The sequence below is a fragment of the Lissotriton vulgaris genome, chromosome 6 (genome assembly GCF_964263255.1).
Source record: "Lissotriton vulgaris chromosome 6, aLisVul1.2, whole genome shotgun sequence".
Lineage (NCBI taxonomy): Eukaryota > Metazoa > Chordata > Amphibia > Caudata > Salamandridae > Lissotriton > Lissotriton vulgaris.
Window position 1 is genome coordinate 287670796 of NC_141694.1, and position 25981 is coordinate 287696776.

At 43.0% G+C, this 25981-nt stretch overlaps 1 protein-coding gene across 1 annotated transcript in view; it reads left to right on the plus strand.

The window, feature by feature from the left end:
* Positions 1 to 25981, plus strand: part of LOC147707147 (NBAS subunit of NRZ tethering complex-like) — a 782701-nt gene that overhangs the window by 166370 nt on the left and 590350 nt on the right. Inside the window, exon 5 of the mRNA XM_086925629.1 lies at positions 4489 to 4578. Within this exon, the coding sequence (XP_086781755.1) occupies positions 4489 to 4578 (90 nt within the window). The remainder of the gene's footprint in view (positions 1 to 4488; positions 4579 to 25981) is intronic.

Consider the following 25981-nt stretch of genomic DNA (forward strand, 5'->3'; position numbering starts at 1 on the left):
TCCATCTCTCATAAAACAAATATTTTATGGACAGTTATGTACTCCTCACAATCTAGGAGAGAAGTTAGAGTTAGCTTATTAGCCAATTTACACAGACATTGTGATTTACTGTGGGACGGTAGAGAGGGTTAAAGTCATAGGTAATTTCTTGTAATTACACAGTTCTATCTGGAAGGAGATTAGGGCAGGGGGGTCTGGCTACAGATGCACTTAGACATTGTGAGCGGGCTAGCAAGTGTTAACCATATTATTCACAGGTATATATTTAGAAATGCCACAGAGTGATTGTGGAGAATCTTCAACGTTAAACACACAGTTCTAAGTAGTTAAATTAAATTAGATCACGTGGTAAGTTATGAGCCTTGATACGAGATTTAAAACATTTATCGTTATATCGTTATATCTACACATATTGAGCTCTTACCTGCTGTGTAAGAGTGCTCCGCTTTCAACGGGGGACCGCAGAGCTGGATTTGGAGAGGAAAATTCTATAAGTATAGAAAACGGCATTTCTATGCCGTTTTCTATACTGTATGCCGTATATAGAATTTTCCTCTCCAAATCCAGCTCTGCGGTCCCCCGTTGAAAGCGGAGCACTCTTACACAGCAGGTAAGAGCTCAATATGTGTAGATATAACGATATAACGATAAATGTTTTTAATCTCGTATCAAGGCTCATAACTTACCACGTGATCTAATTTAATTTAACTACTTAGAACTGTGTGTTTAACGTTGAAGATTCTCCATAATCACTCTGTGGCATTTCTAAATATATACCTGTGAATAATATGGTTAACACTTGCTAGCTCGCTCACAATGTCTAAGTGCATCTGTAGCCAGACCCCCCTGCCCTAATCTCCTTCCAGATAGAACTGTGTAATTACAAGAAATTACCTATGACTTTAACCCTCTCTACCGTCCCACAGTAAATCACAATGTCTGTGTAAATTGGCTAATAAGCTAACTCTAACTTCTCTCCTAGATTGTGAAGAGTACATAACTGTCCATAAAATATTTGTTTTATGAGAGATGGATTACCGCACAAGTAGTGTGAGTAGAACTTTCTGTGTAAATTGTACGTCTATTCTTTGTTTGTAAGTCCTGACGAAAGCTCCATAGACCGTTTGGCCCAAGGAGCTGAAACATGTCGACACCCTGTTTTCAATACTATTCGGCCCAGTAACTTGGCCCTCATATAGTATACCTACCATTTTAATTAATGGAGATCTGCCGTAAAATAAAACTGCAAAGGTTTTTTTCCATTTTTTAACTTTTTCTTTCACCCTTTCTGTGGGAAATCCTTTTGTCTCCGGACACTGCACTCAAGACTGGAGGTGCCTCTGGATGAGGCGAGCAGTTCACACAAATAGTAATAACCCTATGATAACTGCCTGAATGTCAATGTGGGGCTGATGAAACAAATATACAGCAATTCCATCAAACATTGACTTCTTTGAGGGTTTCCTTATTTTACACTGAACCAAAGGTCAAGCAGTGTTACAAGTGTCCTTTTTTGTTTGATTAAAGTACATTATCGTGGGGAAAGAAACGGACACTGAATTTCCTCATCCCTCCCTGTTGATTAACCGTTTAGAAAATGTTGTCATGGTATTCATCATCCTCTTTCATCGGTTTTATTTGTTAGCTTGCTGGGTGGGTTTCTTACATATACATAGGGATTTTTACTTTTTGGAATAATCTCCCACTTACATTGCAAATGCCACCATTCTAATATAGCCACATTGTGTCCCTATAAAACAGGGTATTTTTTCATTAGTTGGAGGGAGGTCCATTATGCTGTTTTCCTGGGTCTTCGTTGATTAGACTTTACGCAGCAGTTCTTTGTGCTATTCTACCTATAACATAACAAAACGTGTATTTGTAAAGCGCACGCTCAGCCATGACATGTGCTCAGTTAGGCTTCTGAGGGTGTCACTATCATTCAGCATCCCACTTTGTAATGCCTCCCATCAGCCCTTCTGACAAAGGCAGAACTAAACTGAATTTAAGTGTCTATGAATAAACTTGACTGCACATAAACAACCGCGTAACACAAGTTAATACCTCTCTAATGTAGCGCCTCCATCCACACAATGGCTACATTTACACACGCATGCAGTGAGGGAAAACATATATATGCAACACTTTATTCAACCTCCTTTCATATATAGTGCATATAAATGCCACATTGATCATAAACAATGCAACAACAAAGTAACATTCATAGTTTAAATAAAGTAAGACGTTTAATAAACATATTTGCCAATTTTACTAACTATTACCTGTTCAAATGCATATAACAATACAGCTTCCTTAAATGAATAGTTATTGTAAATCAGTTATTTGCTATTCTAGCTTTCAAACGAATCAGTAAATACATGATTCAGTCCTTATACACTGCTATTAATTTAGGCTTCACTCTTAAATTCTGTTACTGAAAATAAATGCATATGTCCCTTGTGCAGGCTTGAATTAATCCTGGCTGGAGTTTTTTGCATAGTTTAATGTCATTTGGTTTTCAGTTAAACTGTAGAAATAAATTGCTTTTCATTTAGCTAAACTGTTCTTGCAAACGTTATGCCCTTTGCTGATATTTAGACATGATCTACAGATCCTGCGCTCATGAAATAGTCTTTCAGAGACACTTCCTTCATTTAGTTAAATAAATACAGAGCTTCATTGAATATTCCCAGTGCAGACTTACAATAAAGGGCAATCAGGTTGCGTTCAAGTAATGTGATGATTTCAGAGCTGTAACGGAAAGAACTTTTAAAAGTCTGCTTTCCACAGATTCTGCAGTTTGTTTTTCCAGAGTTACTGAGGTCTGGCCTCCTCACCTTCACATGTTCATGGTGTGCAGAACACAATTCTTTCCTCTGCCCCGGATACCGAACCACTGTTTCAATTAGGCATAAAAGTCTCATTCGAGTGTCTATAATCTCATTGTCTATGCGGATCTGGGTCTTTCCATCTCCTCTCTGACTGACTGCTCCTCTCTCCCCATGGGTTTCCCACTCTCTCTGATCCAGAAGTGGATACTGAAGAGACATGCCACAATGAATCTCTATGAACTTAAGCTGTCCAGCAATCTTTTCTGGTCAGCGTTACATTAGTTGCCCCTGTTAATCTATTGGAATGAGCCCATTGTCTTGCCCTTTTCCCTTCGAACTCCACCTGCCTGCTAGGCCGCTGCTCCCCTGCCCTGACAGAGCTAGCAAGACTAACTGTTATCAATCTCACTAACTATATGAAAAGGCCGATCTAGTCTATGATAGTTTGGACACTTCCAAACATTTTCTGCCGTGCATCTTCGATTCTGCAGATATCGTGGCTTGACCCCTCTGCCACAATGGTGGGATGCATTCCACAAACTTTACCTGAGACATCCAAGCCACACCAGGGACAAGCCCTTGGTTTGTGAGCGGCTGTTAATTGAGTTGTCCGGCTCCTCCCTGGGATGCCTCAAAACGCTGCGAACTTGGTTTCTTAGGTTGAGAATCCAGAATGAGCCAATTCTACTACAGAGAAAATAAATGTTTAGGTTGAGCAGGGCATGGCAGTCCCAATGATGACACCCTTGCCAGCGCTATACAGATACCTCACTAAATGTACTGCTCCTTTTTGGGCAAGTGTTGGTCTAGAGGATGCCTCGCCAACAACAGTTGCTGATCTGTGCTCCACTGTAGTCCGTCGGCTGTGCGGCGTCAAAACATCTCGGACTAACCACCCATAAGATACCATCATCTGGTTGAGGAGGAGGGTCTACCATTTGGCCACCAGTTTAGAAATAATGCACTAGATCCTTAGGTCATCCACTAAGTCCATAAGAGCTACTCTCTATTCTTCCTGTCCCACTCTCCAGACTACCCTCTTTACACCACAATGTGCGGGCTGGCATAAGGTAAATCATTTTTTATCTTAACTCTTTTTTTCCCTGCATAGTTTCATTGGTGCTGCATTTGTTTTGTTTGTGTGATCATGTATACGTCTATTCAGATGTGTAGCAATGAAAGTTCTTCTTCAATTGTGGTTCAGTGTTAAAAAAAAATCTCTTAACCATGTGTTTGCTTTTCAATGCAATGAAATGACTTTTTTTTTAGTTAAACTCATTTTTTCTACCCCTGAATAATTATCCATTAACAGAATAGGTTTTCTTTTTTCCATATCTTTGTGAATTTTTAAGACGATCATGCATTTCTGTTTAGCTCTCAGTGGAAAAGTTTTTCGAAATGGTGATTTGACCATCTGTCATGATACAGAATGTCGTGTTATACATTCAAGGAGTTAGACAGGCATTGGAAAGCATGAGTTGCCTGCTCACCTCTCATCCTCCGAGAGCTCCTTGCTATTTTCGGTTGTGCAGAAATTACCACAGAGAAGGTTGGGTCTAAATCATTAGCTCTTAGTCTACAATAACTGGAAAGCTAAAGCCAATATTATCTAAATGTTACCTTCCTTCATTTCTTTATTTCTTTTTATTTTGCACAGTGGAGATGATTCTCTCTTCACTTCTCCCGCTGACCCTCTACAGATCCTTGAAGGCATTGTATCAGCAGTTCATGCCAGTGTTGTGAAGGGGTAAGGAAATATTCTTTTTTAGAATATAATTAGAATGTTTTAGCTAATTCCAGTAACACTTTGTGCATACGTTAATTTGCTTTAATGATCGAAGTAGTTAACGCATATGTTTTGAAAAGTATTCTTTATTACGAATAATGACTTCCTTTATAAATAATACATATATGAAATGCATATGAACATATGCAAGTGTGAAAATCCCAAGTGAAACATATGTTTATTGTCTAACTGTCTAGTTTATTGATACGTTTATTGTGTGCTTTCAAACAAACTGTGCCTTCATTCTCCCTGATTGGTCTACTCGTTGTGCATAAGTCACTAAATGATGATGGTCATCGGTGTGCAGTTGCTGTAGCATTGAGTTTTAGATGATGCTCTCATCAGAAAATGATTCTCCTTTTTGTAGATGCTGACTTTGTAAAATGCAAGTTCTCTGTGCTGTTTTCTATATAGTGGGACTTTTTTTAAATATATTTTGGGGTGTCTCTGATAGCTGTTCAAAATTGTGCTAGTATGAGGAACGTGTGAGAACGCATAAAGAGTGTGAGTAGTCATGAATTGCAATGCAGAGAAAATATTACAAATATCTTAGGAACCATAGCAAACAAGGAAATTCGTCGAGTGTCATGTGTATGCACAGTATTATGTTCTCTTTTCAACTCTGACGTAGGGTCTGTGACGCTTGACCTTGAAGAGAGCCCATATATTTATTATTGAAACACAAACTTTGAAACATCTAGTGTACAAACATTACCAACCTGTTGTTGCTACACACCTTCAACTGGACCATGATTACCCTTACCAACACCCATACAAATAGTCAATTGGTCTGTTGTCACTTTCCAACTTGTAAAAACTTGTCCACATACCTAGTGTACAGTTGAAATAAGATATCCTCCATTTTCGCTATTCGACTCTGCCATTTACGCAGTGGTGGCCGGCTCAGGTAAGCGCAGTGGGGCAGGGCAGGGGGGAAGCCAACGGAATAGGTATTATTTATTTATTTAATTATAACTTTTCGTGGTCTGTCGACTTCCCCCACCTCCCCCCAAATCCCCTCTCCCCCACCGCGTTTACCTGTGCCAGACACTGCCGCTATTTAGAACTCAGTAAAGTTGTTTTCTTGTTCACATGACATCAGGGCCAGACTGGCCTTTGCAGTCACCAGGCGTTTTCACGGTGGGTCGGAAAAGTGGGAGCTGGTTTTGGACTGGTGGTGGCCGTTTTTAGGTCTCAGCCTAGCGTACACTGCGCAGCAGTGTCGCGCAGACGAGATTTTATGTTTTTCCTAGAGTGGGGCTTGAACCCGCCCCTCTTCTTCATTGGCTGGCTTCCTAAACGGAGGCCAGCCATTGGAGGATCGGGGCGTCACTCCGTTCAAGCCCTGTCTTTTTGGGATAGAGGGGTGTGTTTTTGCTGTTCTTTCTCTCCCTGACGTCATCGGGAGAGAGCACCCCCTCATCACGCTGCCTTCACGCCCAAGTCAGCTCTCTGATTGGTGTTCCTTATTAACTAATCAGAGGGCCGACTTGGGCGTGCAGGCAGCGTGAGCAGACACATCGCCGCTGGAATAGAGTCACCGCCGCGTCTATCGCTCACCGTAGTTATTGTAGGGAATCGAGTATCTCGAATTTCACGCCTCAAAAGATTTTACATGAACAGCAGACTTTCAATTTTAACACGTGCATATTATCTGTGGCATGTTGAAATACTAATCACAAGAATCATGGCCTATGAACAAACGGAGTCAAAGGAGCCAGCGGGTGTTGGGTAACACGTTAATTTCCTACGATAATTTGAAAGAAACCGCCAGTAAGAGGCCTGACAGATGCACGGCATTTCGGAAAATGTAGTCCGAATCTTCAGCGTCCGTGGTCGTTAGTAACAATACTACATCTCCCAGAAGAGGTTGCGCTCTCAGCTGCTTTGTCCAGCGGCTGACAGTCCTACGTGTAAGGGTGAGGCAGAGCCGTCAGCGAGATTGCGATAGGGAAGGAGGAGGCAAGAGGAGGAGGATAGACAGACCACCGCAGCCAAGATGTGGCTGCGAACCGAGGAGGTGCTGCTGAAAAACGCGCTGAAGCTATGGGAGAAGCTGAATAGTTACTTTGTGCTGCAACGGAGGAGAGGCTATGGAGAGGAAGGTGGCGGCGGGTTGACAGGTAGGGCAACTGCGCCAGCAGGGGAGCCCCGTGTCCAGATAGCTCAGGAGGTCGAGGCTGGTCCTCGCTCTCACGGCCTGCAGTCGCGGTGGAGAGGTCACCCCCAGGGGGTGCAGAACCCCAGGCTCAGCCGGTCTGCAGCTCAGCAGGCTGTGCACCTGCTTTGCATTTATTCAGGTGTAGACAATAGATGCTGTGCTTAGAAAAATGATAATTGTTCGGACAGCCCAAGTTTGGGGTAGAGACCCAGGACAGTGATGGGGAATTACTTAACATCATGCACTGAATTGTCATGGATGGACACATAAGTGTTGGCATCCACATCAGGTATTTAATAGGATATTCTCCAGTGAGTATGGTGTACATAGTGGCAAATGCCCACCCATATTGAAATTACAAATATTTTTAGTACTGTTTGATAGTGTGTATTGGTGTAACGTTTTATTTAACGTGCTGTTGTTTAATGGTTTGATAGAACTTACATTGTCAGATGCAGTGGTTGCCCGGAGGCTAGTTCATAAGCAGGTGTCGCAAATGGATGAATTAAAAAAACACGCTGTTAATAGGTTGTATGGGATTTCCGGAATGACAGACTAGAGCTTAAAGGTGTATGTTGCCTTGGCAAATAAAGGCAAAACCTGACCATTGCGACAGGCTAATCAAATGATAGACTAGCATAGTTGTATCTGCAACCATTTGATTACTGCTAGGTATAATTATTTTATCTACTGTTGGGGATGGCTTGGGCTTTAAGGTAAGGTTGTCAGATGATTCTATGTAATCAAGTACGCAGTGATCTACTCCTGGGATTTTCTTTTACTGAATATTGTTTTCCTGTTTGTTAGTCCAGTTTACTCAAACAAAGTCAACTAGGACTATAATTCAGAGAATGCAAATTAAAGATAAACAACACAAGATTGCCAGATTACTTTATGTCACCATCTTTGGTGACATAAAGTAATCTGGCAACCTTGTGTTTTCTGTGCTTTACATGTCCTTCTCTCAATGACACTGTCGTGACAGAATAGACTCACTCCTGCTTTATTTCACTAATGAAATTACCAGTTATGCAGCTATAAAATGGTTCATTTTTGTGCCCATTTGGCCTATGTGTCTTTATATTTCTCAATATGCTCCATGCATGTGACCAGCAGAAAAAGCAAGCATTCTATTCTCGTATTTACGCTGTATTTTGAAGGTGTGTTCTAATTGTATTTCGTCTGTCTTATTTATAAACCGGTCCGTCAGTATACAGCCAAGATGCCGCATGACACCAACCTACAAATCATAATACTTCAAGAACATTAAAGAATTAAAAAATTAAAAACACACCAAACATTTGTGAATAATATAGAGTTGTTTTTCAAGAATGCGTGGCACATTTCTAGAAGCAAATAGTATGCATATTTTTAATAACTTTCCGAGGAAAGCAGATCCTCAGTCACACCACATTGTTGCTTGGCATTTTTCCAAGCCGGGCCTGGCCTTGCATCTAGTACATATGTGCAGTGTTAATGTTTTCAAGATTCCAGAAGAATGGTCTTTTTGGTGGAGTCCACTTCCACCTTACTTCTTCCTTGTCGCAGTCCCTACTTTATTGAAGTGTGTCCACCGCTTCCCAGGCGGGACCCAAGTTCTGTTTTTTGTTGTTGTCTGGGTTACAGCAGACTACATTGTGCTTCTGGCTGTATTTCCTCCTCCTCTGGCCCTTGTCCTCATCATTATGCATGAGAGTGAGCGGAACTTGCTGGCAGAATTGAGGGGTGAATTTAGCGCAATTTGCTCAACTGTGTTCCTCTATATGCAACATGTTGTTTTTCAGCTCTTTGGACTCACCATAAACATCTCCCCTGTGCTTCCGAGATAGTTGCCATGGCAGGCTTTCTAGATGTCCAGGTTTTCGGGTCTTACCCTCCTGTATTTGGTCTTGGTGTTGTGGATCGTTTGGGAGCAGCCCATTTTTGTCCTACATTGGATGGTTCTGCCTGCTTTTTCGTGTCAGGCAGGTGGCTTGGTGCTTATAGGCAGAGGCTCTTGGCTTCCTGCTATGGCTTGGGAATCATTTCTTGCCCCTCACTTTCTTCTTGATTTTCATGGTGGGTTTTATGGTGAGCTGCTCTTTCTGCTCTTGGTCGACTTGGGGTGATGTGGGCAATGTTCTGCTCTCCCTGACTCTAGCTGCTTGAGTCATTGAGTTGTGGCTGTTTGTTTCTATTTTGTTTTCTTCTGGTGCACCTGGGTTCTAGTTTTGTTCTTTCTCCTTAGTTCTGATTATCTTAAGCACTAATGGTTCGCCTTTATTGCTTTTTGGGGGGATATTGCATGTGAAGGTGCCTGCTTCCCCTGTTGTGGGGTGCCCCATTGGCACACTTTTAGGTTTTTGGTCGTGGTGCCCTCTTGAGTGGGCTTGTATTGGTCTGTACTCCAGACCCTACCTTGTGCACTTCTGTTTACTCACAAAATTGTGGTTCTCCCTAGCATCATTTCTGGGGTTGCTGGCCTCCACATACCTGTTCAGTCCCCTGGAACTGTGTGCTTTAAGATTGGTCACCTTTTCATCTTGCTTCTTTGACTTGCTTTTTCCCTGTGGCCTGGTTGTTCGTTGAGTTCAGTTTCTGGACTTTATTAAGACTGCTTTTCCTCCTTGTAGGTATGCTGAGTTGCTTCCCTGAAAGGTTTGACATGGGTTCTAATCTGAACCTGAGTCAGATTTCTTAGCTCATGGTGTGTTTCTGTCAGGGTCGCTCAAGGGTGACGTGTGGGTCTTCGTGCTCTCCTTCAGGATTCTGCTTTATTGGGGAACAGTTCTTGGGCTCATTGCGCTAGTATATCCGCCATTAAGTAAGAACTGGCTTGAGGAATCGTTGAAAAGATAATGCAACCACTATTTTGCATTAAAATTAATTTCTCTAGTTACCTTGCTTGTCCCATTACTTTTATACTGCATTCCCTTCCCTGGGGGCAACTTCGATCCCCAGTGCTTGGTGATGTTAGGACCTCGGTCAGGTATACCTCCTCTCTATGGTCCCTCCTGAAGTAGTAAATAGGGTTTCCACGAGTTTTCCACCATCTGTGTTCGCTTTGTAACCATGGGCCATTGCACAGCTCTCCACTGTGAAGTTGGAAAAAGTTGAATTTTCACACCATTAAAAAAATATATATATCTTTTTGATGCGCTGAATGGCTGTTGGTAGAGATAGAGCGGGAGGCATGTAGTCCTGCTCTAGCTTCCTCTTTGCACTGTCTGTGTGTGTGTGTGTGGCTCTGCCTGTCTGTGTGGCTTTGTCTGTGTGTGTGGCTGTGTCTGTGTGTGGCTCTGTGTGTGGCTCTGTCTGTGTGTGTGTGTGGCTCTGTGTGTGTGTGTGTGGCTCTGTGTGTGTGTGTGGCTCTGTGTGTGTGTGTGTGGCTCTGTGTGTGTGTGGCTCTGTCTGTGTGTGGCTCTGTCTGTGTGTGTGTGGCTCGGTCTGTGTGTGTGTGGCTCTGTGTGGGTAGCTTTTTTTGTAGGTGGCTCTATGTGTGGGTGGCTCTGTCTGTGTGAGGGTGACTCTGTGTGTGTGTGTGTGTAGGTGGCTCTGTGTGGGTGTGTGTAGGTGGCTCTGTGTGTGTGGGGGTGGCTCTATATGAATGACTGTGTGGGTGGCTCTGTATGTGTGTGTGGGTGGCTTTGTGTGTGTGGCTCTGTGTGTGGGTGTAAATGCAATAAGTCTCGCATTTGCGAGCGATTAAGCCATTGGCATTGTAAATGACAATGCCATTTATTTATGTTTTGAAAAAAAAACATTAATAAAAATAATGTCATGAGCAATGCCAATATCTCTAACATTAGCAATGCCGAGACCATTGCATTGTAAATGCTTGTTGTTGCTGGAGGCTGGTTTTGCAGCAGTGCTGCAATATCGGCCACCTGTAACAAAAGCATCAGTGTCCGGTCCTACTCAATTGCCCGGGCTGGTTTACATTCCCAGTCCGGTCCTGTATGCCATGTATGTCTTTCAGTTATTATAATCCTCTACACTTACTAACAAAGTTAATTACAATGTTCACTGTCTCTGTCTGAGTGCTGTATCGTATGCCATATATAGTTAATCATGTGATAGGACATACATTATACAATTCTAATTGTTTCTACTACTTTCAACAAATTTGATTCATATCACAACCATCCGACCATTTAGGCTGCGTTTTTTCTTCTAGTAAAATACCCTCACACTGAACCTTTCCTAAATAGGAATGAGTGGACACATGCCTTAAATATTAGAAAGCCTATGCTTTTTGATGTGCATGGTTATGAAGTCTATTTAACTCCTCCTCGAGCTATTAATAACAATATTAGTGCTTCTATGATCCCCAAATGTGAGAGCTTGTGAATTCATATTTACGATCCCTAATTGTGAGAGACTGTGAATTCATATTTATGATCCCTAATTTTGAGATCTTGTGAATTCATATACTTGACCCAATAATGACTCGCATTGTTGATAAGTGGGATATAGATGAAACACAGTCATTATTCATTCCACAGTAATGTTGGAGTGTATATGATATCTTCTCCAGTGTTACAAAAGTCACCATTTTATGTTATTATTGGCTTTAGGGGCCGTTGATTGGGATATATCCACCTATGCACTCCTATAAGAACCTCATGGTAATAAATATTATTGTTTGATCATTGGCCTGGCTCTGGCTGTTAATCAACATATTGCCTAGATTGTACTTTGGGAGTGATATGTGTTCATGATGTTTGTTCACACAAAATGTTGTCATGATAAAGCACATTATGTGTGGCCGCGGTGCTAAAATGTCAGTGCATATGTAAGTATCATGATTTAAAGTGGCACATGCTGGATTTGTTGTCTGTTCTTCATACTTGTCGATGTTGCCATTAGATTAAATAGACTTGGCCCGTGGTTGACATTAAATATAGTTCACAGGTTGTTACTGTTAATGAGAATGTGCATAGAGTAGCAGTTCATGTAGGATCGCATATTCTAAAATTGATATAAGTAGTATAAAGTGATACCTTCACTTCAAACCTGGCCTTAAATTTGACAGTTCCGGCCAGGATTCCTGGCCGGAAATGTGATGGGTCTAGTCTTAAATATGACAGCTCTAGTCACGGGAAATTTGACATCTCTGGCTGGAAACCCTGGCCTTAAATTTTGACAGGGCCTGGGCGCAGGCTGATGGCCTTAAACAGGCCTTGTTTTAAAAGGGGGTGACCTGTAGGGATATTCCCAAGAAGTAACAGTTATGTTTAAAAGTGTATAAGAAAAGTGTGTGCATGTAGGGTGGAAATGTCTGTGCATGTTTAAAACTGGGGGTTGCAGACAGCTGTAGGCTGAACAGGCCTGAGTCCACAGCCCAGGGTGTGGGAGGTGTTTTTTATGTTTGAAAAAAAGGATCTTTCTTTAGAAGTAACTGTTTGTAAAAGGGGAGCTTTTAAAATGTAGTTGTTGGGAAACACATAGGCTGTTTTAAAAAGCACCAACCATGTTCACTTTTCCCAGGGAGGCTTGGGCCTGTTATAAAATAATAAACCACTGCCACCCTGTGCTTTGAGATGTTGAAAAAGACAGATGTCGTGTAGTGGCAAATCTTCCCATGAGAACCTGAAACAGGGTGCCAACTGTTAGGATGTAATTCACACACCCCCAAAGCCCCTGGTCCCATACGTGACATGCTGGCAGGAATTTTGACAGTTTAGGCCCAAACTTGATGACTCTGGCTGGAAAGATGTCAGTTTAGGCCCAAACTTGATGACTCTGGCTGGAAAGATGACATGTGATGGGTTTAGTGCTGGGACAAGAGCCTGTTCCCGGGGGTCCCCACTTCCCAGGAGCAGGACCAAACAGCTTTAACATATGAGGCCCATTATAAAAATGTCTAGAAGATTTAGATATGTTTGCGATGGCCACCCCAGCACGGGCTCAGCACAGATAGACCATGAGTGTAAGAAACAGATGTATACAGCATAATGTACAAGGATAGAAAAAAAGTTCCCAGTCCAAAGACCCCCATGACATTGTTCTAAAACCCCTCAAGTCATAAAGGGTGTGGGGGCTTCTGACTAGCATGCATGGACAGGTATAAAAAGGCCCCTTAAGGAACACTGCCAAACACCCATTCTTTGTATTACTATTGCAATAGATATCAAGAGCCCCTTAAGGAACACTGCCAAACACCCATTCAAAAAACTCTGGGAGCGACTGGCGTGGATTGCTTTTTGCTGCACCTTGTGGACTCCTTCACCAACAACCAAGTCAAGAAACCTTTGGGATTGCCTGGCCTGGATTGTTTTTTTTTTTGCTGCACTTTGAGGATTTCTGCACCAACAAACCCTTCAACACCCTTGGGGAGCGAGTGGATTGTCTTGGAGTCCCAGCGCCAACCCTTGGATCTTAAGGCCAGAATGAACCTGAGCAACTTCTCCCAAATTGAAGCCGCCTGTGACAATTTAAGAAAGGTAAATAAAGCATGGCGCAAGGATGTATGTGTATGTGGTATTTAAAGTATACAAAACTGTAGTTTTGAAAATGCTAAATAGTACTTTGTAAACTGTTAATGTTTAAGGCGATGCAACATGTTTAATGTGAATAATGGTACCAATGAAGTTTTTTACAAGATGTGAAATGTAATGTAAATGTATTTAAAAAGAATAAAGGTGATGTTGAAGGTTTGAGTTTAAAGCTATGTGTGTATGTATTTAATGTTAATAGAGGAGGTGTTGTTGGGCTGGCGCAGAGTTTGCAGGGTTTGTATTTAAGGGGCATAATGTTGTAGGCCTTAGGAGGGTACATGCAGAGGGGGAAACGTGTATTTTACAGAGCATAGAAACATTTTACCAGGATGCTGAACATTTAATGCTAATAAATGTTAAAGGCTTTGAGGTGTTGGTATTGCAAGCTTACCAGAGGGTCTTTAAATAATATACATTGCATACATATGAAAATAAATAATGCATTGTTGTACTCACCAAGCCGTTGTTTTGAGGGTGTGAAGTATGGGTCTGGATCCTTAAAAGAGAGTCTGCATGGGGTCCTTCAGTATGCGTGGTGCTGAGGGGGCTCTGGGAGTGGGCTCCATGGTCCTGGGGTTTAGGGGTATGAGGCCCTTTTAAAATAAGCCCCTGAGCCCGCTGCTCCATGGCGCTGCTCGGGGGGGGGGGAGGAGGGGACGGGTGATGTGTTCCTGGTGTCCCCGTGGCTCCTGGGGCCCTTGAGCTGCTTATTTTATTTTACAAACAAATGCCCCAAGAGCCCGCTTGCGGCAGGCGCTGCTCAGGGGGTGCGAGGGTCCTGGTGTCCTGGGGCTCAGGGCCCCGAATGCCGCTCTGTGTTGCATTTTTTTTCTAAAAATGCCCCCGAGCCCGCTTGCACAAGGCGCTGCTCGGGGGTGTTGTGGGGCTGGCTATGTGTGTCCCGGGGCCTCCGTGGCCCGAGTTTTGCCGCTTTTTTTTTCTAAAATGCCCCCGAACCCGCTTGCAGATGGCGCTGCTCGAGGGTGTTGTGAGGCTGTCTCCGGGGTCGTGCTGGTCCTCTGCAGGGTCCTGGGGCATTCCCAAACAGCCCACGTGGATCCCTCGGGTCAGCGGCGGCATGGCGGCTGAGTGCTTCGCCGGGGCTGCTGCGCAAGGCCTGCACCAACTCATCACTGACGGGAGGGCCTTGCACAGCAGTCTTGTGTAAGTTACATTTATTTATGCGCTTTTATATAGCGCGGACTTTACCCGAAGGCGTCAGAGCGCTTCACAAAAGGAACAGAAAAATTACAAATGTTGAAAAAAACAAAAGCAGACGATAAGTTACATGAGGTAAAAGTGACAATTGTGAGCAAACAAAATACATGAGGTAGCAAAACAGTGTGTTACAAGAGAAAAGTGACGTGTAGCAAGTTACAAAAGGGTACAATACACAGGTACAAGGATAATACTGCAAAACAAATTGGCAAAAGTGATCTTTTGCGAGCAAACAAAATACATGAGGTAGCAAACGGAGCAGACGTCAAGATACATAAGAAAAAAGTGACATGTGTGCAGGGGTGCAAGAGAAAACAAGTACAATTAGCGGCATAATACTGCAATATAAGGTGAGTGTGTGTTAGTGTGGGCGTGTTAGTGTGCGTGTTAGTGTGCGTGTCTGTGTGTGTGTGTGTGTGTGTGTGTGTGTGTGTGTGTGTGTGTGTGTGTGTGAGCGTGTGTGTGAGCGTGTTAGTGTGCGTATTAGTGTGCGTGTTAGTGTGCGTGTTAGTGTGCGTGTTAGTGTGCGTGTTAGTGTGCGTGTTAGTGTGTGTGTTAGTGTGTGTTAGTGTGTGTGTTAGTGTGTGTTAGTGTGTGTTAGTGTGTGTTAGTATCCTTGTGGGGACTTGGGTGTGATAATACACTCACGCGGTGAGGACTTGATTGCTCTGTGGGGACCTGAACCCAAGTCCCCAAAAGTTAAAGTCTTCTAAATGATTTTAAATGAGTTCATAAACATCTGTACCAATTGTTACACATTTTTTAAAAAATTGCCTTGTGGGGACCTGTGTTTCAGAACGTGTGTTTATATTATTTTTTGCTCGCTCTGCCCCCGTATACCGGAGGTGGTACTGCAGCCTTAAACACACTTGGCATATTAAACACACTTCAGCAATTGGATTACATCTTGCAACAAAGAAGATAGTGATTTTAAAGAAGCATACCAATTAGAAAACATAATACATGAATACAAAGGCCTTTTTAAATGTATATAACCCTTTTTCCTTTTTTTTTTTTTAGAAACAAATTAATCTACTGATGTTGCACTTTTAATTTTTGGGGTGGCTATTTTCTTTTGAAAAGCATAGACATGCAAAATTAAGAGAAGCCTATTTTTTTTTACATTTCAAACACCCACTTTAGCCACTGACTCGTGCATTGACAGTCAATACAGTTTGCATGTTTGCATGGGTGCTGCACTGCATTATGCAAAATGCGCTAATCTGTCCCGAACTTACTGTGTAGCACACAAGGTGCATCCTTTAGCCATGCACACAGAGCATTCCGTCTCTCACTGTGCATCATATGATATATGCAGCCCCCTCCATACATGTGCTTCATGCTTCCTATCAATTAATGTGTAGCACACAATGTGAGCAGCCTCCAGATTTGATGTGCACAGAGCATTTCAGCTGTGGAACTGCAGGAATTTTTGTGCATTCTCCTCCATGCGTGCCCACTGTGTTCCATCAAGCAGTCTACAGTAAAGGATGTCAGCAGCCTTGCCTCCGCCATTCATGTGCACACTGCCTTCCATCATTTACTGTTCAATACAAAATATGTGCAGCCCCATTATCCATGTGCGCACTAGCTCCCAGCATTTACTGGGAAGCACAAAATATGTGCATCCTCCTCTATTCATGGGCAGACCACTTTCCATTAAACACTCTACGACACACAATATTTGAAGCATCCTTTGTCCATGCGCCCACTGCATTCCATCACTCACGGTGCAGCACAGAATTTGTGCAGTCTCTGCCATCCATGTGCATGCCACTTTCCATCTCTTACTCTGCAGCACCCATTGTGTGCAGCCTCTGCCATCCAAGTGTCCACTACAGGCCATCAATCACTGTGCAACACACAGTGTGTGCAGCCTCCTCCATCTCCTAGGGTTTGAGCCTCATAGCCTGCCCCTGTTTTTTCCGCCTAACAGACAGGACCACTCTCTGAGATCCTGACCGTGTAGAGCAGCTTTTCCTACTCTTGTAGGTGATAGGTTGTGTATGTAAGGGAAGAGGTGTTGTGCAGTGACCAGGGTACCCGACTCTGGACCACAGGGTTCACAGTTCGGTCCCTGGCCCCAGCAGCAGGTTAGCCCCGAGCCATGTGACGCTGGGCAATAACTTGCTTAATCTTCCAAACACCCCCCAGCGCCAGAACATCTCTCCGGAGGTAGCTGTGCGGGCGCTGGGGGGTCCCTGGCCCCAGCAGCAGGTTAGCCCCGAGCCATGTGACTCTGGGCAATAACTTGCTTAATCTTCCAAACACCCCCCAGCGCCAGGACATCTCTCCGGAGGTAGCTGTGCGTATTATCAAATGCTGGCATTTATTTATGCTGCTGCTCTGACAGTTTCTACGGTGATGCAACCTTCATTGCAGCTGAGCTGTGGAATACAGATGTATTATCATACATTGTGCACCATGACATCGCGGGCTTTAACTCCGCGGTGAATACTTAGCAAAGCCCAACACTTCGCCATCTTTTACTTCGAACGTTGTTAGAACGGCAATGCATTGATTCCTATTGGCAAGCATGAAAGATCGATGGCGCTTTAATCGCACACGTCATGACAACGTGATACAAAATTATGCACACATTTCTTCTATTTAATTATTACAGGTCGCCGACCCCGACAGTTTTAAGATAGACACACACGCACCAGAAAGTAGGCCAGCAAGCTTAAGTAAGCTATGGCAATTTTAATTTTATTTGCACAGCGCATGATTTAAGATTTAAACTAATGCAGCCAAATGGATTTGTCTTCTTTGCTATATGATTTTTTCATTGAAAGTAACATTTCTCTGTGTTTATGATGGTAATAGTGCACATTTTCCAGAACGTAAATAATCGCCTCCGAAATGAAAATGGAAAAGTTAACAATCTCATTACTGTGAAATCAAAAATCTTCATTCGGCAGATAAAGAAGGTACTGGATGAATTGGGATTTTGAGTAATGCAGAACGAATGCACATCTGAACGTTTTCCCACGTACACATTTACCTAGGAGAGACTGGCAAAACGTGCAAGAGTAAACATAATGGAATTTTTGCAGAAGTACACATTTCTGCGAGTATTCCTCTTTTCTCATTTTTTAACACTGGTAATACTGCTGCAGTACCTCCTCCAGAGATAAAGGCACCCTGCTATATCGAATTCTGGTAGTGGTATTACCAAATCTCTGACGCCTGTCAAATCACCTGCCTTTGATGGGAGTCCTATGCACTGGAGGGTCTCACGCCTGCGCATGCTCCAAAAACCTCGATTTGTCACATACCAGGACCAGCATACTGATTTGTGCTATCGACTCCGGCAGTTCTGCAACCAAACTCTGGTAAGGCTGTCTGCTGACAGACAGTTTCACGCTCCCGAGTAAAGTGCAGTAGCGAGAGGTCATGGGTAGAAAACCTGGCCTGGCAGGGATAAGGGCCAAAGTCAAAACTGTGCATTAAACACGAGGCATTAAATATTCCAGGAATGGAAACATGTAATTTCACAGTTTTAAAAAAAAAACAGAATTCCCGCAACTGATGTGAGTGTTGGCATGGACAAAAGCACCACTTGACTCATCAGCCAAGCTGCTGCATAGGGTTGAGAGGTGAGGCGTCGAGAGAACAGTTAAACTCATAATGAGTGGTCGAGTGGAGATGGCTTGGATTTTGAATGCAGGAAGCAGTTTGAGTGATTGACATAGGTTTGACACACTTTATGCAGTTTCAATCCACACACTTTCCAAACTGTAAGCTAAGCTTTGTAGGTAGATACAGTTTCAACAGTTTGTGAATTATCCAGGATCAAATTGAGCATTTCTTGTATTGTTAGAAGGCCGTCACATCTTGCAAAAAAGAGACTTTATTAGTATTTGTTAAATGCATCCACCCATCATGCATCCATCCATCCACAATTTTGCTCATCCAGGCATCCATCCACCCACCCACCCACCCGCCCATCATGCATCCATCACCAATTGTCGCCACAACCCACCCAGTCCTCCATCCACCCACACTTTTGAATTTTTGGGCACCCATGCATCCATCCACCCACCCACCGATCGATCCACCATGTAAGCATCCATCATGCATCCAGCCATCCATAATTTTGGTCATCCATGCATCCATACACCCATCCACCCACCCAACCATCATGCACCCACCACCCTACCCTACATCCATCCATCCATCCATCCACCCATCATGCATCCATCCACGTTTTTCCCACCCACCCATTCATCCATCCATCCACCCAATCACCCATCATGCACCCATCCACATTTTTAGCCATCAATCCATCCATCCACCCACACTTTTGCAATTTTGGTCATCCATGCATACATCCACCCATCCATCATGCATCCATCACCAACTGTCGCCACCCACAAACCCACCCACCACCCACCCACCCAGTCATCCATCCACACTTTTAGCAATTTTGGTCATCCATGCATCCATCCACTCATTGATCCATACACCCATCATGCATCCATCCACTTTTACACCAACCAACCCACCACCCACCCAGTCATCCATCCACCCACCCAGCCATCCATCTATCCACCCAACCATCCTGCATCCATCACCATTTGTCGCCACACTCCCAGTCATCCATCCACCCACTTTTGCTCCAACCAACCCACCACCCACCCAGTCATCCATCCACCCACCCATCCATCTATCCACCCAACCATCATGGATCCATCACCAATTGTCGCCACCCAACCAGTCATCCATCTACCCACATTTTTACCATTTGGTGATCCATGCATCCACCCATCGATCCATCGATCCATCATGCATCCATCCGTCCATCATGCAACCATCACCAATTACATATATATATATATATATATATATATATATATATATATATATATATATATATATATATGTGTTTCATATACAATCATTGTAATAATAACATAAACTGGAACATAACATGTACTGGAGTCCTGCCACTGGAAGTGTTTCAAATCCAATCAGCTTTATTTAACTTGCCCGACCTGCAGATAGATGAGCCACCATGTTTTCATTGCTGTTTGCCCACGTTGTCATCGCTAGCGATGTAAGCGCTAGCGATGTATATGTCATTGCGCCGTTCTAGCATGCGTCCCGAAAGCATGCGCTGTAAAGACGGTCGCGATGTAAAAGTCGCGTTGCGATTGCACAACGAAGTAATACATTTGTTGTAACGGGTGTTTCCCATGGAATACACATAGAAGGTGAATAGGCACTCCAGGACCAGCGTCTAACTCCTGTGCATAGTACATTTCTCTATAATAACATAACATGATGCTTGCTGAATGCATGGAACAACTTTCTTCCCAAATGATGAGATGTTATCAGCATTTATTACACTTAAATGTGAAAGCGTACTTATGCTGATGCATAATCTAAAATCTACATATGATCGAAGTCAGATGCTGCTACTAATGCGCCGCTTTGCCAAATCCTTTGTGGAGTTCTACCTGCAGCGCCCCCATTCCAGGCACCTGTAGCAGGCATATAAAGAGTACTGGAAGCAGACCCAAATTACTAGCCCTCAAAAACCACTGAAGACACACCTGTTATGCCAGCATCTCGAATTGAAAACAAAATCTGCTCTCACTGTCAGGGTAAAAAAGGCAAGTGAGATATTGCCTTAAAGTGCAATTTCCCAAACATTGGCATTTTAGGGTGGAAAATTGTAGCAATTGTGTGCGCCTATAGAATTAAAAGTCCACAGGGACAACCATCACCATACATGTGTTAAAATTCAGTTTTAAAGTAAAAGTAACTTTTACACGCTACTTAAAATACAAGTTTGTAAATGCCAGTTTCCACAGCAATAATGCCATCAATGTTAGCAGATAAAGGAAGTTAAGTGATTTTGTTCAGATACACATGTTTTTTTAGCTAAATAAAACAGGAATATAATTTAAACAGACACCTAAAAGTGCCAGCGCAAATACGTGCTCCAACCAAAAAAAAATATTGCTCGAGAAAACCTGATTCTTTCCTTGCAACTGAGCACACCCCCAAATCAGCTGTTTGGGACAGGCTGCACGAGAGGTGCTAATCACACATAACAAAAGCGTCATTATCATGAGAAGAGACCAATATGCAGAAGCCGGCTGGAGACGGCCAGGAATTCCAGACTGGGGGATGGGACTAGGTGGAATGGAAAGCACGTCTGTAAAGTTAAAAGACAGATGCCTGCTTGTGGGTGTGAACGACCTGAGACTCTGAAAGCAAAACAACACATACATCTGAACGGAGGCAGTCCTCTGTCAAGGTTTTTTGTTCAGAGCTGTTTTTTGCTAGCCACAATTCTAATTCCATGAAACGTTCTATGTATGCTGTAACACATTCTTCAATAAATGTAAGTTTTATGTTTAAAGAAAACATTCCTTATGATTGCTCCCAATTAAAGGAATACATTAGTTGCAGAGATGTTTTCTTGCAGGCTTGTTAGAGATATTCACTTTATTTTTTGCTGGTTAAAGGGGTTCAGTGCTGCTTTTCGAATAACCTGCTGGCAGCTGATTTACTTGCGGCTTAACTACATTAAATCCCAGGAAATATGAGGGTAGTAAGCCACCTACTCTGCCTTTCCGTTCATGTTTAGGAAGTGCAGGGTTTTCTTAAACAAAATACAAAACGCACAGCATTTTTAGTGGCACAAGTGCCTTCCTTTCTAGAAAAAACATTTTGAATCGTTGGAAAGAAGCTAGGAGGAAAATGTGACACTGCACCAAAAATGGGAAATTAATGAATTTATCATTTTATTCTGACACCATGGCCCTTGCATTTTTGTTCCCCTCTATTAAATGCAGTTCTACAGGTGTCAGAATAAAATGATAAATTCATTAATTTCCCATTTTTGGTGCAGTGTCACATTTTCCTCCTAGCTTCTTTCCAACGATTCAAAATGTTTTTTCTAGAAAGGAAGGCACTTGTGCCACTAAAAATGCTGTGCGTTTTGTATTTTGTTTAAGAAAACCCTGCACTTCCTAAACATGAACGGAAAGGCAGAGTAGGTGGCTTACTACCCTCATATTTCCTGGGATTTAATGTAGTTAAGCCGCAAGTAAATCAGCTGCCAGCAGGTTATTCGAAAAGCAGCACTGAACCCCTTTAACCAGCAAAAAATAAAGTGAATATCTCTAACAAGCCTGCAAGAAAACATCTCTGCAACTAATGTATTCCTTTAATTGGGAGCAATCATAAGGAATGTTTTCTTTAAACATAAAACTTACATTTATTGAAGAATGTGTTACAGCATACATAGAACGTTTCATGGAATTAGAATTGTGGCTAGCAAAAAACAGCTCTGAACAAAAAACCTTGACAGAGGACTGCCTCCGTTCAGATGTATGTGTTGTTTTGCTTTCAGAGTCTCAGGTCGTTCACACCCACAAGCAGGCATCTGTCTTTTAACTTTACAGACGTGCTTTCCATTCCACCTAGTCCCATCCCCCAGTCTGGAATTCCTGGCCGTCTCCAGCCGGCTTCTGCATATTGGTCTCTTCTCATGATAATGACGCTTTTGTTATGTGTGATTAGCACCTCTCGTGCAGCCTGTCCCAAACAGCTGATTTGGGGGTGTGCTCAGTTGCAAGGAAAGAATCAGGTTTTCTCGAGCAATATTTTTTTTTGGTTGGAGCACGTATTTGCGCTGGCACTTTTAGGTGTCTGTTTAAATTATATTCCTGTTTTATTTAGCTAAAAAAACATGTGTATCTGAACAAAATCACTTAACTTCCTTTATCTGCTAACATTGATGGCATTATTGCTGTGGAAACTGGCATTTACAAACTTGTATTTTAAGTAGCGTGTAAAAGTTACTTTTACTTTAAAACTGAATTTTAACACATGTATGGTGATGGTTGTCCCTGTGGACTTTTAATTCTATAGGCGCACACAATTGCTACAATTTTCCACCCTAAAATGCCAATGTTTGGGAAATTGCACTTTAAGGCAATATCTCACTTGCCTTTTTTACCCTGACAGTGAGAGCAGATTTTGTTTTCAATTCGAGATGCTGGCATAACAGGTGTGTCTTCAGTGGTTTTTGAGGGCTAGTAATTTGGGTCTGCTTCCAGTACTCTTTATATGCCTGCTACAGGTGCCTGGAATGGGGGCGCTGCAGGTAGAACTCCACAAAGGATTTGGCAAAGCGGCGCATTAGTAGCAGCATCTGACTTCGATCATATGTAGATTTTAGATTATGCATCAGCATAAGTACGCTTTCACATTTAAGTGTAATAAATGCTGATAACATCTCATCATTTGGGAAGAAAGTTGTTCCATGCATTCAGCAAGCATCATGTTATGTTATTATAGAGAAATGTACTATGCACAGGAGTTAGACGCTGGTCCTGGAGTGCCTATTCACCTTCTATGTGTATTCCATGGGAAACACCCGTTACAACAAATGTATTACTTCGTTGTGCAATCGCAACGCGACTTTTACATCGCGACCGTCTTTACAGCGCATGCTTTCGGGACGCATGCTAGAACGGCGCAATGACATATACATCGCTAGCGCTTACATCGCTAGCGATGACAACGTGGGCAAACAGCAATGAAAACATGGTGGCTCATCTATCTGCAGGTCGGGCAAGTTAAATAAAGCTGATTGGATTTGAAACACTTCCAGTGGCAGGACTCCAGTACATGTTATGTTCCAGTTTATGTTATTATTACAATGATTGTATATGAAACACATATATATATATATATATATATATATATATATATATATATATATATATATATATATATATATATATATATATATATATATATGTAATTGGTGATGGTTGCATGATGGACGGATGGATGCATGATGGATCGATGGATCGATGGGTGGATGCATGGATCACCAAATGGTAAAAATGTGGGTAGATGGATGACTGGTTGGGTGGCGACAATTGGTGATGGATCCATGATGGTTGGGTGGATAGATGGATGGGTGGGTGGATGGATGACTGGGTGGGTGGTGGGTTGGTTGGAGCAAAAGTGGGTGGATGGATGACTGGGAGTGTGGCGACAAATGGTGATGGATGCAGGATGGTTGGGTGGATAGATGGATGGCTGGGTGGGTGGATGGATGACTGGGTGGGTGGTGGGTTGGTTGGTGTAAAAGTGGATGGATGCATGATGGGTGTATGGATCAATGAGTGGATGGATGCATGGATGACCAAAATTGCTAAAAGTGTGGATGGATGACTGGGTGGGTGGGTGGTGGGTGGGTTTGTGGGTGGCGACAGTTGGTGATGGATGCATGATGGATGGGTGGATGTATGCATGGATGACCAAAATTGCAAAAGTGTGGGTGGATGGATGGATTGATGGCTAAAAATGTGGATGGGTGCATGATGGGTGATTGGGTGGATGGATGGATGAATGGGTGGGTGGGAAAAACGTGGATGGATGCATGATGGGTGGATGGATGGATGGATGGATGTAGGGTAGGGTGGTGGGTGCATGATGGTTGGGTGGGTGGATGGGTGTATGGATGCATGGATGACCAAAATTATGGATGGCTGGATGCATGATGGATGCTTACATGGTGGATCGATCGGTGGGTGGGTGGATGGATGCATGGGTGCCCAAAAATTCAAAAGTGTGGGTGGATGGAGGACTGGGTGGGTTGTGGCGACAATTGGTGATGGATGCATGATGGGCGGGTGGGTGGGTGGGTGGATGGATGCCTGGATGAGCAAAATTGTGGATGGATGGATGCATGATGGGTGGATGCATTTAACAAATACTAATAAAGTCTCTTTTTTGCAAGATGTGACGGCCTTCTAACAATACAAGAAATGCTCAATTTGATCCTGGATAATTCACAAACTGTTGAAACTGTATCTACCTACAAAGCTTAGCTTACAGTTTGGAAAGTGTGTGGATTGAAACTGCATAAAGTGTGTCAAACCTATGTCAATCACTCAAACTGCTTCCTGCATTCAAAATCCAAGCCATCTCCACTCGACCACTCATTATGAGTTTAACTGTTCTCTCGACGCCTCACCTCTCAACCCTATGCAGCAGCTTGGCTGATGAGTCAAGTGGTGCTTTTGTCCATGCCAACACTCACATCAGTTGCGGGAATTCTGTTTTTTTTTTAAAACTGTGAAATTACATGTTTCCATTCCTGGAATATTTAATGCCTCGTGTTTAATGCACAGTTTTGACTTTGGCCCTTATCCCTGCCAGGCCAGGTTTTCTACCCATGACCTCTCGCTACTGCACTTTACTCGGGAGCGTGAAACTGTCTGTCAGCAGACAGCCTTACCAGAGTTTGGTTGCAGAACTGCCGGAGTCGATAGCACAAATCAGTATGCTGGTCCTGGTATGTGACAAATCGAGGTTTTTGGAGCATGCGCAGGCGTGAGACCCTCCAGTGCATAGGACTCCCATCAAAGGCAGGTGATTTGACAGGCGTCAGAGATTTGGTAATACCACTACCAGAATTCGATATAGCAGGGTGCCTTTATCTCTGGAGGAGGTACTGCAGCAGTATTACCAGTGTTAAAAAATGAGAAAAGAGGAATACTCGCAGAAATGTGTACTTCTGCAAAAATTCCATTATGTTTACTCTTGCACGTTTTGCCAGTCTCTCCTAGGTAAATGTGTACGTGGGAAAACGTTCAGATGTGCATTCGTTCTGCATTACTCAAAATCCCAATTCATCCAGTACCTTCTTTATCTGCCGAATGAAGATTTTTGATTTCACAGTAATGAGATTGTTAACTTTTCCATTTTCATTTCGGAGGCGATTATTTACGTTCTGGAAAATGTGCACTATTACCATCATAAACACAGAGAAATGTTACTTTCAATGAAAAAATCATATAGCAAAGAAGACAAATCCATTTGGCTGCATTAGTTTAAATCTTAAATCATGCGCTGTGCAAATAAAATTAAAATTGCCATAGCTTACTTAAGCTTGCTGGCCTACTTTCTGGTGCGTGTGTGTCTATCTTAAAACTGTCGGGGTCGGCGACCTGTAATAATTAAATAGAAGAAATGTGTGCATAATTTTGTATCACGTTGTCATGACGTGTGCGATTAAAGCGCCATCGATCTTTCATGCTTGCCAATAGGAATCAATGCATTGCCGTTCTAACAACGTTCGAAGTAAAAGATGGCGAAGTGTTGGGCTTTGCTAAGTATTCACCGCGGAGTTAAAGCCCGCGATGTCATGGTGCACAATGTATGATAATACATCTGTATTCCACAGCTCAGCTGCAATGAAGGTTGCATCACCGTAGAAACTGTCAGAGCAGCAGCATAAATAAATGCCAGCATTTGATAATACGCACAGCTACCTCCGGAGAGATGTCCTGGCGCTGGGGGGTGTTTGGAAGATTAAGCAAGTTATTGCCCAGAGTCACATGGCTCGGGGCTAACCTGCTGCTGGGGCCAGGGACCCCCCAGCGCCCGCACAGCTACCTCCGGAGAGATGTTCTGGCGCTGGGGGGTGTTTGGAAGATTAAGCAAGTTATTGCCCAGCGTCACATGG